The sequence below is a fragment of the Microcaecilia unicolor genome, chromosome 11 (genome assembly GCF_901765095.1).
Source record: "Microcaecilia unicolor chromosome 11, aMicUni1.1, whole genome shotgun sequence".
Taxonomy (NCBI): Eukaryota; Metazoa; Chordata; class Amphibia; order Gymnophiona; family Siphonopidae; genus Microcaecilia; species Microcaecilia unicolor.
Genome location: NC_044041.1, coordinates 75,175,560 through 75,189,632, shown reverse-complemented (window position 1 = coordinate 75,189,632; position 14,073 = coordinate 75,175,560). Strand labels below are relative to the sequence as shown.

General features: G+C 48.6%; 2 protein-coding genes across 2 annotated transcripts in view; one reads left to right on the top strand and one right to left on the bottom strand.

Annotated features, from left to right (window-relative positions):
- The window catches only part of SUGP1 (SURP and G-patch domain containing 1), an 88,870-nt gene extending 75,932 nt beyond the window's left edge, over positions 1-12,938 (bottom strand). Inside the window, 4 exon segments of the mRNA XM_030219740.1 lie at positions 7,529-7,762; positions 10,173-10,276; positions 12,090-12,276; positions 12,514-12,938. Coding sequence (XP_030075600.1) covers positions 7,529-7,762; positions 10,173-10,276; positions 12,090-12,276; positions 12,514-12,526 — 538 coding nt within the window. The 5' untranslated portion in view covers positions 12,527-12,938.
- Positions 12,939-13,062: 124 nt separating this feature from the next.
- The window catches only part of MAU2 (MAU2 sister chromatid cohesion factor), a 62,665-nt gene continuing 61,654 nt past the window's right edge, over positions 13,063-14,073 (top strand). Inside the window, 1 exon segment of the mRNA XM_030219741.1 lies at positions 13,063-13,407. Within this exon segment, the coding sequence (XP_030075601.1) occupies positions 13,162-13,407 (246 nt within the window). The 5' untranslated portion in view covers positions 13,063-13,161.

Here is a 14,073-nt window from a genome sequence, read left to right as displayed (position 1 = left end):
CCGAACTGCCAGATGCACTAGATCTCCATACCACGGCCGATGACGCCAATTCAGAGCTACCAGAATCACCGCGCCTAAGTGCCGCTCTATTCTCTGAACTACACAACCTACCAGGGCCCAAGAAGGAAACACGTACAACAGCTGTTGAGGTGAAGCACCAGGGCGTCGATCCCCTCGGACAGAGGATTCCGACGACGACTGAAAAACCGGGGCACCTGAGTATTGGCGGACGTCGCCATGAGTTCCATCACAGGCAGACCCCCATGCCATCACCAGACGACAAAACGACCACTCTCCAGGGTCCAATGTGTCTGCTCAGAAAATCCACGCTCACGTTGTCCACGCCGGCCACGTGACCTGCTGAGAGACACTGCAGATGAACTTCCGCTCAACGCATTAGCTCCGCTGTCTCCTCGGCGACCGCCCAACTCTTCATGCCCCCTTGATGATTGACATATGCGACGGCCGTGGCATTGTCGGACAGAACCCGGACCGCCTTGCTGCCTAGAAGATACTGAAGAGCCAGGAGAGCCAAACGGATCGCCCGCGTTTCCAGACGATTGATGGACCATCCGGCCTCTGACAACGACGCATCTCTAGCAGGTGCAGAACCTTAGCATCCCCAAGACCGTGTACCAACTTATCCAGCTCTTCCCCAAACAGCATAGAAACCTTGAAGGGGAGAGAACACAACTTGGACTTAGAGGCTGCATCTGCAACCCAACCTCAAAGCCAAAGAGCCCGACGAGCTCCCACAACCAATGCCATACTTTTTGCCGACGCTCGCAGCAAATCATAAAGAGCATCCGCTAAGAAAGAAGAGCCCATCTCCAGCTTGGCTAGTTCCTGCACCCAGAAAGATCTATTCACCGCCGGAGTTTTTCAACCCAGCGGAAGCAAGCATGAGTTACTAAACCTCCAAACACCGAGGCCTACAGCGACAAGGTGGACAGATCAAAACTACGCCTAATCAAGGATTCCAACTTCCTATCGTGAGCATCCCTGAGAGCAGCCCCCCCCCCATCAATAGGAATAGCAGTGGCTTTAGTGACCGCCGTCACCACCGCGTCTACTGTAGGAAATTTTAAGCTCTAGCCACCCTACAAGCAGAATCTAGGGAAGACCACTCCTGTATGACCATATCTCTGAGGTCTTTATTCATGGGAAAAGAACAGGAAGACTGGCGAATACCCTTAACCAACGGGTCTACCTGCTTTACCTCCGACACCGTGGTCTCAGGAGAATCAAATTTAAGTGCAGCAACCACCTGATCAATCAATTCAGCCAGCTCATCTCTATCAAAGATTCTCACTACTGAGGGATCTTCACTTGGCAAGGACCCCTCCTCCTCAGGACAGGTGTCCAAAAGAACGTCATCTCCAAGATCACTGCACTCCTCTTCTGAGTGCTGTAAGGACAAAAACTCAGAGTCTTCTGACCACTCCAGACGAGGGCGCTTGGCAACTAAGAGACCTACCCCCTTCTGAAGGTCTGCCTGCTGGGATCCTGACTTCCACGCCTGGAACATCGACCAAATAAAATCAGGTGGGAATCCCATGCCCCCTGAGCACCCAGGAGACCAGCCTACGTTCTGCCCCTGAAAATCCTGCAACGTCTGAGGTGAAACCGCAGGGCCTAAGGAATCCAAGATGGCTGCGGTTCTCGCCAAAATCAGAACCGCCGCTACAGCACCCAGGAGCAAGGACGTATCAACAGATCCCGAGCCGACCTCGGAAACATCTGCAGACAATACCGGAGGCAAAGAAAGAGCTGGTTTCGGCTCCCCACAGAGTCTGCATTGTGCCCCAGGCACACACAGAACCAGCACCGGGACCATTTCCCCTTTCCCCGCCGACATCCCTCAGGGAAGAAAGGAGGTAAGCAACCCAACAGGCAGCAACGCCGACTTTCTCTCTCACACAAACGCACTGCAGCTCTCCCGGTCAGCCCCAAAACAAACAAGCAGAGCTGCTCTTTTTTTTTTTTTTCAAACTGGCTTTTTACCTCCCAGCCCAGTTACTAAAAGCTGACAAGGGCTATGGCTCTCAAGGTTCCTGCAATCACACAGGAGCCGAGGCACAGGGCTGATTGCTCAGGAGAGCACAGCAGGGGGAGGGACCAGATCACCGGGTTTGACACCCCAGGGGAAAAACGGAGCCCCACCGGACCCACTTCCCCGAAGCACACAGATTCTAAGTACAGGGTGCTAACCAACAAAAGGCCTAACACAAATCCCAGGTCTACCAGACCAGACTGACATCTACCCTCTGCTGGAGATTGAGATTTACTGGCTGCTTGGGGGTTGGCAGGTGGCTTATACATTGTTACAGTTTTAGTGTTCTCAGTCTCCCTCTGCTGGTAGGAGTGCATAACCCAAGCGTCTTGACCAGTCTGGAAGGTCGCTGAGGAAACAAGTGATTCACGTCTACCCGTTCCACTCCACTCATTAATTTATATACTTCTATCATATCTCCCCTCAGCCATCTTTTCTCCAAACTGAAGAGCCCTAGCCGCTTCAGCCTTTCCTCATAGGGAAGTCGTCCCAACCCATTTATCATTTTTGTCGCCCTCCTCTGTACCTTGCTAATTCCACTATACCTTTTTTGAGATGCGGCAACCAGAACTGCAAACGGTATTCAAGATGCAGCCACACCTTGGACTGATACAAAGGCATTATAGCAGGGGCGTATCTGGACTCCGGCGGTAGGGGGGGCCAGAGCCAGAGGGAGGGGGCACATTTTAGCCCCCCCCCCCCCACCGCCGCCGAGCCCCCACCGCCACCAATGACTCTCTCCACCCCCCTCCCGCCGCCAACCCTCCCCCGCTGCCGTTCTTACTTTTGCTGGCGGGGGACCCCAACCCCCGCCAGCCGAGGTCTGCTTCCACCTGCCGCTGCCGTAAAAACTTCTTCTTCAGCCGGCGGGGGACCCCAAACCCCCGCCAGCCGCCCCGCGGTGTTTAAAATTCATCTTCGGCCTCCGTGGCCGTGCTGCTGTGATAGGCGCTGTTGAAATCCACTTCGGAGTCTGACGTCGCAGCACGTACAACGTACAACGACGTCAGACTCCGAAGTGGATTTCAACAGCGCCTATCACAGCAGCACGGCCACGGAGGCCGAAGATGAATTTTAAACACCGCGGGGCGGCTGGCGGGGGTTTGGGGTCCCCCGCCGGCTGAAGAAGTTTTTAAGGCAGCGGCAGGTGGAAGCAGACCTCGGCTGGCGGGGGTTGGGGTCCCCTGCCAGCAAAAGTAAGCAACGGCAGCGGGCGAGGGTTGATGGCGGTAGGGGGGTCCAGGGCAAAATCTGCGGGGGCCCAGGCCCCTGAGGGCCCACGCAGATACGCCCCTGCATTATAGCATCCTTTTTATTTTCCATTCATTTCCTAATAATACCCAGCATTCTATTTGCTTTCTTTGCCGCTGCAGCACACTGAGCAAAGGGCTTCAAAATATCACCAATGATGACTCCTAGATCCTTTTCCTGGTCAGTGACTAACGCGGAACCTTGCATCACTTAACTATAGTTCAGGTTCCTCTTTCCCATACGTGTCACTTTGCACTTGCTCATATTAAACATCTGCCATTTGGATGCAGTCTCCCAGTCTAGTTAGCTCTTCTTGCAATTTAACAACTTGGAATAACTTTGTGCCATCGGCAAATTTAATTACCTCACTAGTTATTCCCATATCTAGATCATTTATAAATATGTTAAAAATCAGCGGTCCTAACACAGACCTCTGCAGAACCTCACTATCTACCCTTCTTCGTTGAAAATACTGACCGTTTAACCCTACTCTGTTTTCTGCTATCCTTTAACCAGTTTTCCTTTTTCCTTTCCTGTCAGTGAATTCTAAAATAGAGACTGCATCATTCAACAGACAGGAAAGAAGAAGGAAAAAGGTTTCTACACAATGCAGAAAACTGAGGCATTTTACCACGTGTGCTTTTATTTTTTTAAGAGCATGCATTAGGAAATTTGAACACTGAAGCTATGTGCACAGTTCTAACATAGCTTAATACACAACTTTCCTAACAGTTTTGGAAGTCTAGGAGTGGTTAATAAGTATTAATTTTCAACTGTGATGCAGCACCAACTGGATACATTTAAATGCAACAGGATTGGTTATCCTGTCAAGTATAAACTTCACTAGCACTCAGAATAAGTAAAATGTCAGTTAATGCAATGCAGCACCCGACCTTCTCCAAATTTATATTAAAAACCAAAAGATGAGAATAAATATCAGTAAAACTGTTTTCAAATGCACACCATTACTAATATGATACACACAGCCATTAGGACGCCTTCAGCTATTTCAGAATACAGCTGTCAAATTGATTTATAATGTGAATAAGTTTGCCCATGTGACCCCCTCTTTTCATCCAACACTAGCTCCCAATCTCCAGTATAATACAATATAAAGTTTTGGACTTTACTCAATAAAGCTTACTATAGCAATCTCTCTCTTTATAGGTACTTGCAAATACCATCAAGTCCCTATCAACCATCTAGGCTTCGAATACATATCATTTGATTATACCTTCATTTACTAAGCTTAGGCTGGACATCTCATAATCTACTGTTTTAAGCCGCTCAGCCCCTTCTGTTTGAAATATGTTCCCAATGGACTTACATTCAGACCTGGTTCTTTTGACATGCTCATCCATTATCTTGAGTGATTTCTCTTTTCTTCCATCCTATATAATAATTCTCACCCCCCAACATTCTAATGTGCCTGGTACCGTGGCTCCCTCGGAGGTGGTCTGCTAGGCAGTTTAGAATGCACTGATGTCAGTGATGTCACTGACAGCTGATTCCAAGGCAAAGGGAGGAGTAGGGAAACACGCAGAGCCTGTTTCCCTACTCCTCCCCCTGCCTGGGAAACAGCTGTCAGTGCCCCCCCCTCGGCGCAACACCCAAGCCCCTGCCCTGCAAAACCGCGAGCCAGGCAGGGAGAGGAGTAGAGAAACACGCAGGGGGAGGAGTAGAGAAACACGCAGGGGGAGGAGTACTCCTCTCCCTGCCTACCAATCAGCTCTCAGTGCCCCCCCCCCTCGGCGCAACACCCAAGCCCCTACCCCCCCCCTCGACGCATCACCCACGACCCTCCCCCCAGCGCATCACCAAAGCCCCTACCCCCCCCCCCCCCCCTCGGGCACATCAACTCCCTCGCTACCCGCAGCCGCCAATACTAACGCTGTCCGGCCACTGCTGCTTCTCCTGTGAAGCAGCAGCGGCCGGTACAAAAAGAAAAAAAAACCAAAAAAAGATTTTTAACCTGAAACGCGGCTCCGTAGACAGCCATCTGGCATTGACTGTCATCTCTGCAGCCGCTCCTCCTCTCCCCTCCACGCCACTGCCCCTGCAGGAAGATCCCGGAGGAGCGACGTCAGAGGGGAGAGGAGGAGCGGCTGCAGAGATGACAGTCAATGCCAGATGGCTGTCTACGGAGCCGTGTTTCAGGTTTAAAATCTTTTTTCTTTTTGTACCGGCCGCTGCTGCTCAACAGGAGACGCAGCAGCGGCCGGACAGTGTTAGTATTGGTGGCTGCGGGTGGCAAGGGGGTTGATGTGCCCGGGGGGGGGGGGGGGGGGGTAGGGGCTTGGGTGATGCGCCGAGGGGGGAGGGGAGGGTCGCTGGACATGGATGGCTGCGGGGGGGGGGGGGGGCCGAGACCAGATGGGTGGCTGCAGGGGAGGGCAGGGGAGACAAAAGGGACGCTGCAGGGGGGGAGAGGAGTGTCACTGGACATGAGTGGCTGCAGGGGGGGCAGGGGAGAGAGGTGGGTCACTGGACATGGGTGGCTACGGGGGGGAAGGACAGGAGGGTCGCTGGAAATGGGTAGCTGCAGGGGGAGAAGAAGGTCGCTGAACATGGATGGCTGCAGGGAGGGCAGGAAAGAGGGAGGTGGGGAGGGGGTCCTGAGACCAGATGGGTGGCTGCAGGGGAGGGCAGGGGAGACAAAAGGGACGCTGCAGGGGGGGGCAGGGGAGAGGAGGGTCACTGGACATGGGTGGCTGCAGGGGGGGCAGGGGAGAGAGGTGGGTCGCTGGACATGGGTGGCTACAGGGGGGGCAGGGAAGAGGGAGGTGAGGAGGTCCTGAGACCAGATGGGTGGCTGCAGGGGAGGGCAGGGGAGACAGAAGGGACGCTGCAGGGGGGGGCAGGGGGAGAGGAGGGTCACTGGACATGGAGGGGGGCAGGGGAGAGGTGGGTCGCTGGACATGGGTGGCTACAGGGGGGGCAAGGAGAGGAGGGTCGCTGGACATGGGTAGCTGCAGGGGGAGAGGGTTGCTGGACATGGATGACTGCAGGGGGGGCAGGGAAGAGGGAGGGGGGGAGGGGGTCGTGAGACCAGATGGGTGGCTGCAGGGGAGGGCAGGGAAGACAGAAGGGACGCTGCAGGGGGGCAGGGGGAGAGGAGGGTCACTGGACATGGGTGGCTACGGGGGGGGGGGGGGGCAAGGAGAGGAGGGTCGCTGGACATGGGTGACTGCAGGGGGGGGGGAGTGGAGAGTCGCTGGACATGGGTGGCTGCAGGGGGAGGAGGGGAGAGAGGAGGGCCGCTGCACATGCGTGGGCAGGGGCAGAGGAGGGTTGGTGGGGAGGGGGTCCTGAGACCAGATGGGTGGCTGCAGGGGGGGCAGGGGAGACAGGAAGGACGCTGCGGGGGGGGGGGGGGGGGGGGGGGGGGTTACCTTGCTAGTGCCCGTTTCATTGCCTACCGAAACGGGCCTTTTATACTAGTATACTCAGAAAATGTATTCTATACTTTACTATTTCCTAAGGATTACTCTACCGATTCTCTCTCTGGTTTATCAATCCCTTCCTTATGGAGTTCTGCAGACATGTCTCTGCGTGTTTATTGTCATGTATCCCTGCCCTCATTTGCTGTTTAGTTTAATTTAGCTATTAAGTCCTACTCATGTCTGGCCATATCAAATGACAAGTGCTTGGCCTAATGTATCATCTTAGTTTATCTGTTCCATTATTTTATCAACTGTGTACCTCACCATGATAGTTTTACTTGTGTGAGCAGTAAATCTTGAAAATAAACAAAAAAAACAAAAGTTTGGGAGGGGAAATTAAAAATGTGGAAAACTTCCCCAGGTAACTGCACACTAAGGGTCACTGTGCAAAACCCAACCCCTGCAGCATGCAAAATACAGAGCAGGAAGAATCCCTCCCTTGAACTCTTTAACAGCCTCATTTTAATAAAAGGTTTTAAAGTTGTGCAACAGTAAAGCCAAGAGAAGAGCAAAATATACATAAATTTGCATACTTTTTCTTAAAAAAAATTTTTTTCTTAAAGATTTCTTTTTCTGCAAGCTCTAGAAGAAATGCTTTTACATGAATTGCTTTTTGCACTGTCCCAAATTTTATCCTATTTTCATTGGGGCCATTTATTATCAATCAGTGCATATTACCTGCTGCAGGGCCATAGGAATAAAATAAATCCTGCAGCAAGTAGCATGCTCTAACCATTAGTATACAATCCCTCAGTGTTTGCAGGCTCAGATATGCACTTACTTTTAATTTCCAACCACTGTTCATAGTCCTCGTCCTCATCATCGTCGTCCGGGGACAGGAAGACACTTGGTCGGTGTGCCACCGGAGTCTGCTTGGCATGGGAATAAGTCTTTGCTTGGCTCATCATGCTACTTATCGCAAAACTCTGCCGTTTTCCAGTCAGGATAGGTTTTTTGTTGGTGCTCAAAGCACTGGATGAGTTGCTAGACCCACTACTCAACTCTGGTGAAGGTTCTTAAAAGAAAAATACAGAAACCATCAGGTCATTGAACACAGCCTCTTCAAAGACTCCAACTGTGCTAAAGTTCTTCAGTGTCTTGGCAGCTTTCTGGGCATTTCAAATATAAGCCACTGGCCTTCCTCCCCTATCTCTCTGTTGATCTGCTGGTCTGGCTAGCTCTGTGTCTCTATGATTTGACATTTGTTGTACTTTATATATTTATTGTACTTTTTGATGCTGCTTTTAAACTCCTAACCCTTATTTTATCATTCTCACTTTAATATTCCCTTATCTCTTGTTTGTCAAGTTTGTCTGTCCTAATTAGAGTGTAAGCTCTGTCGAGCAGGGACTGTCTCTTCATGTTCAAGTGTACAGCGTTGCGTACGTCTAGTAGCGCTATAGAAATGATAAGTAGTAGTACTTATAAGCTTGTTATATGAGTTTTGTTACACTTTCTTTAAGTTCAAGCATTTTTATGAATTTGTTTAATATATGTGGAGGAGTGGTCTAGTGGTTAGGGTGGTGGACTCTGGTCCTGGGGAACTGAGTTCGATTCCCACTTCAGGCACCGGCAGCTCCTTGTGACTCTGGGCAAGTCACTTAACCCTCCATTGCCCCAGGTACAAAAAAGTACCTGTATACAATATGTAAGCCGCATTGAGCCTGCCATGAGTGGGAAAGTGCGGGGTACAAATGTAACAAAAATAAAAAAATATTAGTTAGTTATACATGTGACTACATTCCACAGGATGTTTTTTTACATAGTAGTCTTTTGCATATTTTTACACACTTTCAGGTTTTTGAATTATTTTTTTAACCCCCCCCTTTTTTTTTTTTTTTTAAAGAGAGGGCCCTCTTACAAAACTGGGGTGTTTTAAGTTTTTTGAACACTTTTCTACAATTCTTAATTTTTTTGACACCTATGTAATTTCATTGTGGCATTTTTTTGTGTGCCAAAATTGCAATTTAAATAAGGCAAATAGAGAAGATTCAGACTTGCACTGTTTTTACAGTAAATATAATTTGATTACCCTCTGGTGACTTCATTTAAAAGGTACAATTACTTTTTTTTAACCCTTCTGACTGCTTGTTTACATTTTTATTTGCTCATCTTATACCCTTAGGAGTGGCCTAGTGGTTAGAGTGGTGGACTTTGGTCCTGGGGAACTGGGTTCGATTCCCACTGCAGGCACAGGCAGCTCCTTGTGGTTCTGGGCAAGTCACTTAACCCTCCATTGCCCCAGGTACAAATAAGTACCTAAGCCGCAGTGAGCCTGCCATGAGTGGGAAAGCACGGGGTACAAATTTAAAAAAAAAGAAAAAAAAACCTACAGTGGCTCATATATTTAGCTTTATTAAATCATGCTTATTTTTAATTTCACTTTGGGCACTGTTTACTAAGGTGCGCTAGTGTTTTTAGCATGCGCTAAAAACGTTAGTGTGCCTATAGTATGCCTGTTAATATGCAAATTACAGGCATAGACTCCTATGGAAAGGTTTCACTGAGGCAGAAAAGATTCTCTGGTGCCCTCAACAGAAATAAAATGTTAAAGATTTTTTAATTAATGAATTTATTAAACGTAGTAGAGAATCTGAGATCTGTACCATATGAACCTGTCAACTGTATAAATGGTAGCCTTGCTAGACAGAGGATATGGTTATCAAGAGGCCCATACTAGTTGGTCCTATCAATCTGGAATAACTGTTTGCTCTTGCCTAGCACATTTCTTCATTTTAAGAAATTTAAGGATTCTACTATATATATAAAGTTATGTCTTATTTTGCATTCTAGTAGTAGCTTCTGGAGTTTAAAAACCCCTTACATGCAACCATGGAAGCTTTTCAGGTGGTCACCTTAGGGAAAAAGGTATTTTTTTTTTCTAAATTTTTTGTAATCATCCTTTAATTTCACGCATGGGGGTCTATAGCATCTGTTTACTTTCAGTAGGGTTGTATGGCTCTGTGTGATTTCATTCTGATGGGGTAATTTTTTATAAACGGTAATTTTCTAAAATAATTTATGTTCCTGTTTCTGTTGCAGGCAATTAATTCCATATATGAAATATGATTGTTGAAAACTGCCCCTGAAGCAAGCACCGAGGTGCTGAAACATGTTGGGCATGTAGAGAATCTACTTTTACTTATGCTTGCTTTCAATAAAACTGAGCATTAAATCAATAGACGGCCTTTGTGCACTGCTCTGTGCTGGAAAGAAGCAAACCATATACATCCTGGCAAAAAATAGGTTGCAAGCAGTTTGCCAATTTATTTTCATCTGCCACACAATGACAGCAACTCATACAAACCCCCTTAGTATGCAGGTAAGCCAGACATGAACAAGGGCATTAAGCATCACATTATCCCCTTCCTACTTGTCATTACTGCTTTAACAATATGTAAGAAAACAACACACTTAATACTCACCACTCTCAATCTTTTCTTTTTGCAGCTTTAGAAACTGCTGCAGAAAGCTGCCATCATTGACAAACTTGTTTGCAGTAGAGGCTACAGACTGACTGCTGGTGGTTCTGAAAAAGGGAGCAGAATCAAAGAAAACCAGTTTGCCAGATAGCAAAAAAACCTCCCAGCCCAAAGTATCTGAGGAGCGGACGGAGGTACCCCGTGGTGGTCACTGCCGAAACAAGCTGTGCTGCTGTGTGGCATGCTTGCTCTCCTTCAAACCCACATGGTTACTGCTTGCAAGCACCACCGCATCCTCATACTGGTCAAATTTGGAGCCAGAATGAGTTTTGAGATACACCAAGCCTCATTCCAGCACCAAATCTGACCAATAGGAGAAAGCAGAAAACAGCTCAAAAAGTCGCACCCCACAACTGTCCAAAAGTGCCTGCAGGCAACTTATTAAAGTTGCCCAATTCCGCAGGAAAACTACGGAGTTGGCAACGCTGAAGAAAACTTGTCTATTACAAACACCCTCATCTCCCCTTACGTTCTCGCCCGAGAACCTCCGCTCACAGGACAAATCCCTCCTCTCAGTACCCTTCTCTACCACCGCCAACTCCAGGCTCTGCCCATTCTGCCTCGCCTCTCACCCTATGCGTGGAATCAACTTCCTGAGCCCCTACGCCAAGCCCCCTTCCTACCCATCTTCAAATCCCTGCTCAAAGCCCACCTCTTCAATGTTGCCTTCGGCACCTAACCTTTATACCTCTCAAGAAATCTAGACTGCCCCAATTTGACTGCCCCTACTTGACTGACTGTACATTTGTCTATTAGATTGTAAGCTCTTTGAGCAGGGACTGTCCTTCTATGTTAAATTGTATAGCGCTGCGTAACCCTAGTAGCGCTTTAGAAATGTTAAGTAGTAGTAAAACTTGTCTATTACAAACAGAGAGAGCATGGATATGGTTCTGGCCGCCATGATTGGCAGACTGGATGGATCTTGTAGGCAGTGTTCCCTTTATGTTGTGGGTATGCGAACGCATGCACGGATCAGAAAGGGAGTGCACACACCTAGCAATTGAATGCACAAGAATTTTGTTTTCTTTCTTTATTATGATCATAGGCTATAGCACACATATTGCGTTGAGGCTGAAAATTTATGCACAAAATATTTTCATACCCACATGTACCAGCAAAAATGAGAAAGAACACTGCTCACAGGTCTTTCTCCATTCATATTCACTATGGGCTCCTCTTACAAAGCCGCACTAGGGATTACTGCACAGGAAACCCACAAGGAACTGATTGGGCTTCATCGCATTTGCTTCGCCAGAATCATTAAAGGTGGCGCTTTTGGCATGCAGAACAAATGGATGGGAAAACTAATCATATGTTATATAAATCTGCTATTCTGCAAATACTAGTATTGCTCAGTGCGGATTACAAATCGATGTAAAAAATTGGAAACAGTAATCCAGGAGTTATAAATTTAAACATCTTGATGACACAAAATATTTATTTTAGAAGGTAAATAAAATAAATAAAAATATGCAGAAATTCCTGCTGGCGAAATTCAGAAAACAATTGCTGCACTAAATGAGATAGTAAAAATTTTGAAAATGACCATTTGTGTGTTAGCTGTTAAGCTCATAACTATAAGGTTTGTACTCAATGTGAGATTTTAAACTGATCTATCAAGGCGGTGTACAGTAAAAATAGATCAAACATGAGCAGCAGGCAATTAGAGTAGTATGGGTATTACACTACAGATTAAGCCTACTACAGTACTACTGCTAGGAACAAACTCCAGGGCTTTCATGTCCCCCTAATCAGGTTTACAGAGAGATTCAGAAACTCCTCTGCCTCGTGGGAGACCCCAAGATAGGATGAACCTGTGTCTATATGGACATGGCCACCTTGGCTCTAGTAGGCCCTTACTTCGCAGTACGAGATGGCTGTGACTGTTGCTGTTGTCCAGTCAGCGGGCGGCGCTGAGTCTGCTGCCCAATCTTGGCCTCAATTTCTCGTTTCTTCTGGGCAATCATCTCTTCCTGGTGCAAGAAGCTGGTGATCATGCCGACTGGCCTGGGAGCCGGGGGGATCCCGAAGCGCCAATTAGTCTGGTCTGAGGAGAGAGGAAAACAGGTTCGAGTGGTGCCCAGTGTAAGGAGAGGGTGCAAAACATGAGAAAAGAACGAAAGGGGCATGGATTAATGAAAAAGAGGAGGGAAAAAAACAGTCTGAGAGGAGTTGGGGGGGGGGGGGGTCTTTGGGCCGATTATGACACAGGAAGCGGAGAGCAGCGGCGAGCGATATCTGATAGGCCCGTTAGGCTCTGTACTCTCTCTTTAGCGCCTCTCACCTGCTTCTTCCATGTTTTCTTCTTCTTCTCCCGGTTCGATGTCTCCAGGCGTCACACCCGGGTCAGCAGGGTTATGGGCGCGCGGGACAGAACGGGACTATAATCCTGTCAGGCAACGGAGCGAGTGGGCAGTCGTCGGACTACTCTCGGGACGAAGCTGCCTCGGTACCCTGGATCCAGACACGACGTTTCCCCCGTTCCCGAGCACAGCACAATACAGACGGAGAAACAGAATACGATTCTCGCGAGAATCCCACGGCTGAGCGCACAAGACGGAGCCTCGCGAGAATCGCACGATGGCGCTCTTATCCAAGGAGGTTCTTAATCTAACCTGCTTGCTCTTATCATCAGCCAACGCGCGTATGTTTTTTTGCGAGAGTAGTGCTGCGGTAATGCTCTGCGTGTATATGAGAATTCCACGGTTGTGCCGGGCACGCGCGTATGAAAATCTCGCGAGAATCACACAGCGGGTTCGCGGCGCGCGCGTGTTTGACACAGTCCCGCGGCAGACTCGGCACGCAGTTCTCTGTGTACCTGTACGTGCTGGAGAATCTCACGGCGGTGCCGTGCACGTTAGAGAAAGGCTCTCGCGAGAGCGACGCTGTGGGAGGGGGGAGGAGGTGACGCTGTGTTTGTTGTCAGCCCAAGATGGCGACGGTGGTGGCTCAGCCGAGTGAGGCCTGTGAGCCCTGGTATCTCGCCCTACTGGGCTTCGCCGAGCACTTCCGTACCTCCAGCCCGCCCAAGATCAAGTTGTGCGTGCACTGTCTGCAGGCCGTCTTTTCCTACAAGCCGCCGCAGCGCGTGGAGGCCCGCACGCACCTGCAGCTCGGCTGTGTGCTCTACCACCACACCAAGAACAGCGACCTGGCCCGCACGCACCTGGAGAAGGCGGTGAGGGGCAGCAGTAGAGCTCTCTCTGAGGGACGGGAGGGGGTGACGGCGCTTATTTCGTAGTGGAGGTCACGGGTACAGAGATGTGGGTACTTTGGGGCTGTGAATAACACACGAAACACTTTCAGTGGAAAGGAAGTTGAACGGTTTACTGAAGATTAGGGCAAATAAGAGTTTGTTCATGAAAACAGGATGGGAATTTAAGGACAGTTTCGAATTTAAGTAAAAGTGGGATAGGCACAGGAGTTTCTTGGTGGTGAGAAGGGGGTTGAGGAGTAGCAAAGTACTGTGGTAATCCTAGTGTCCTTTTCTGCTGTCACTTTGTTTTCATGCTGTCTTCCAAAAGGAGTAATGTGCAACTTGGTATGCAAAGTACTCATTTTCTGTGTATTTGTTTATGCTCCCCTGGTCTTTGTATTTTCTCATTGGTTTTACATATGCACGTCAACATAATAGAAACACGGAAAATGATGCAGACAATACAGTATGACCTATCCAGTCTGTCTATCCACACTAATTATTAAGAGGCATATTTTCAAAGCACAGACTTACATAGAAACATAGAAATACGATGGCAGAAGATAAAGGTCAAATGACTCATCCAGTCTGCCCATCCTTCATAACCCTAAATTCCTCCTTTTCCATAAGGGATCCCATATGCTTGTC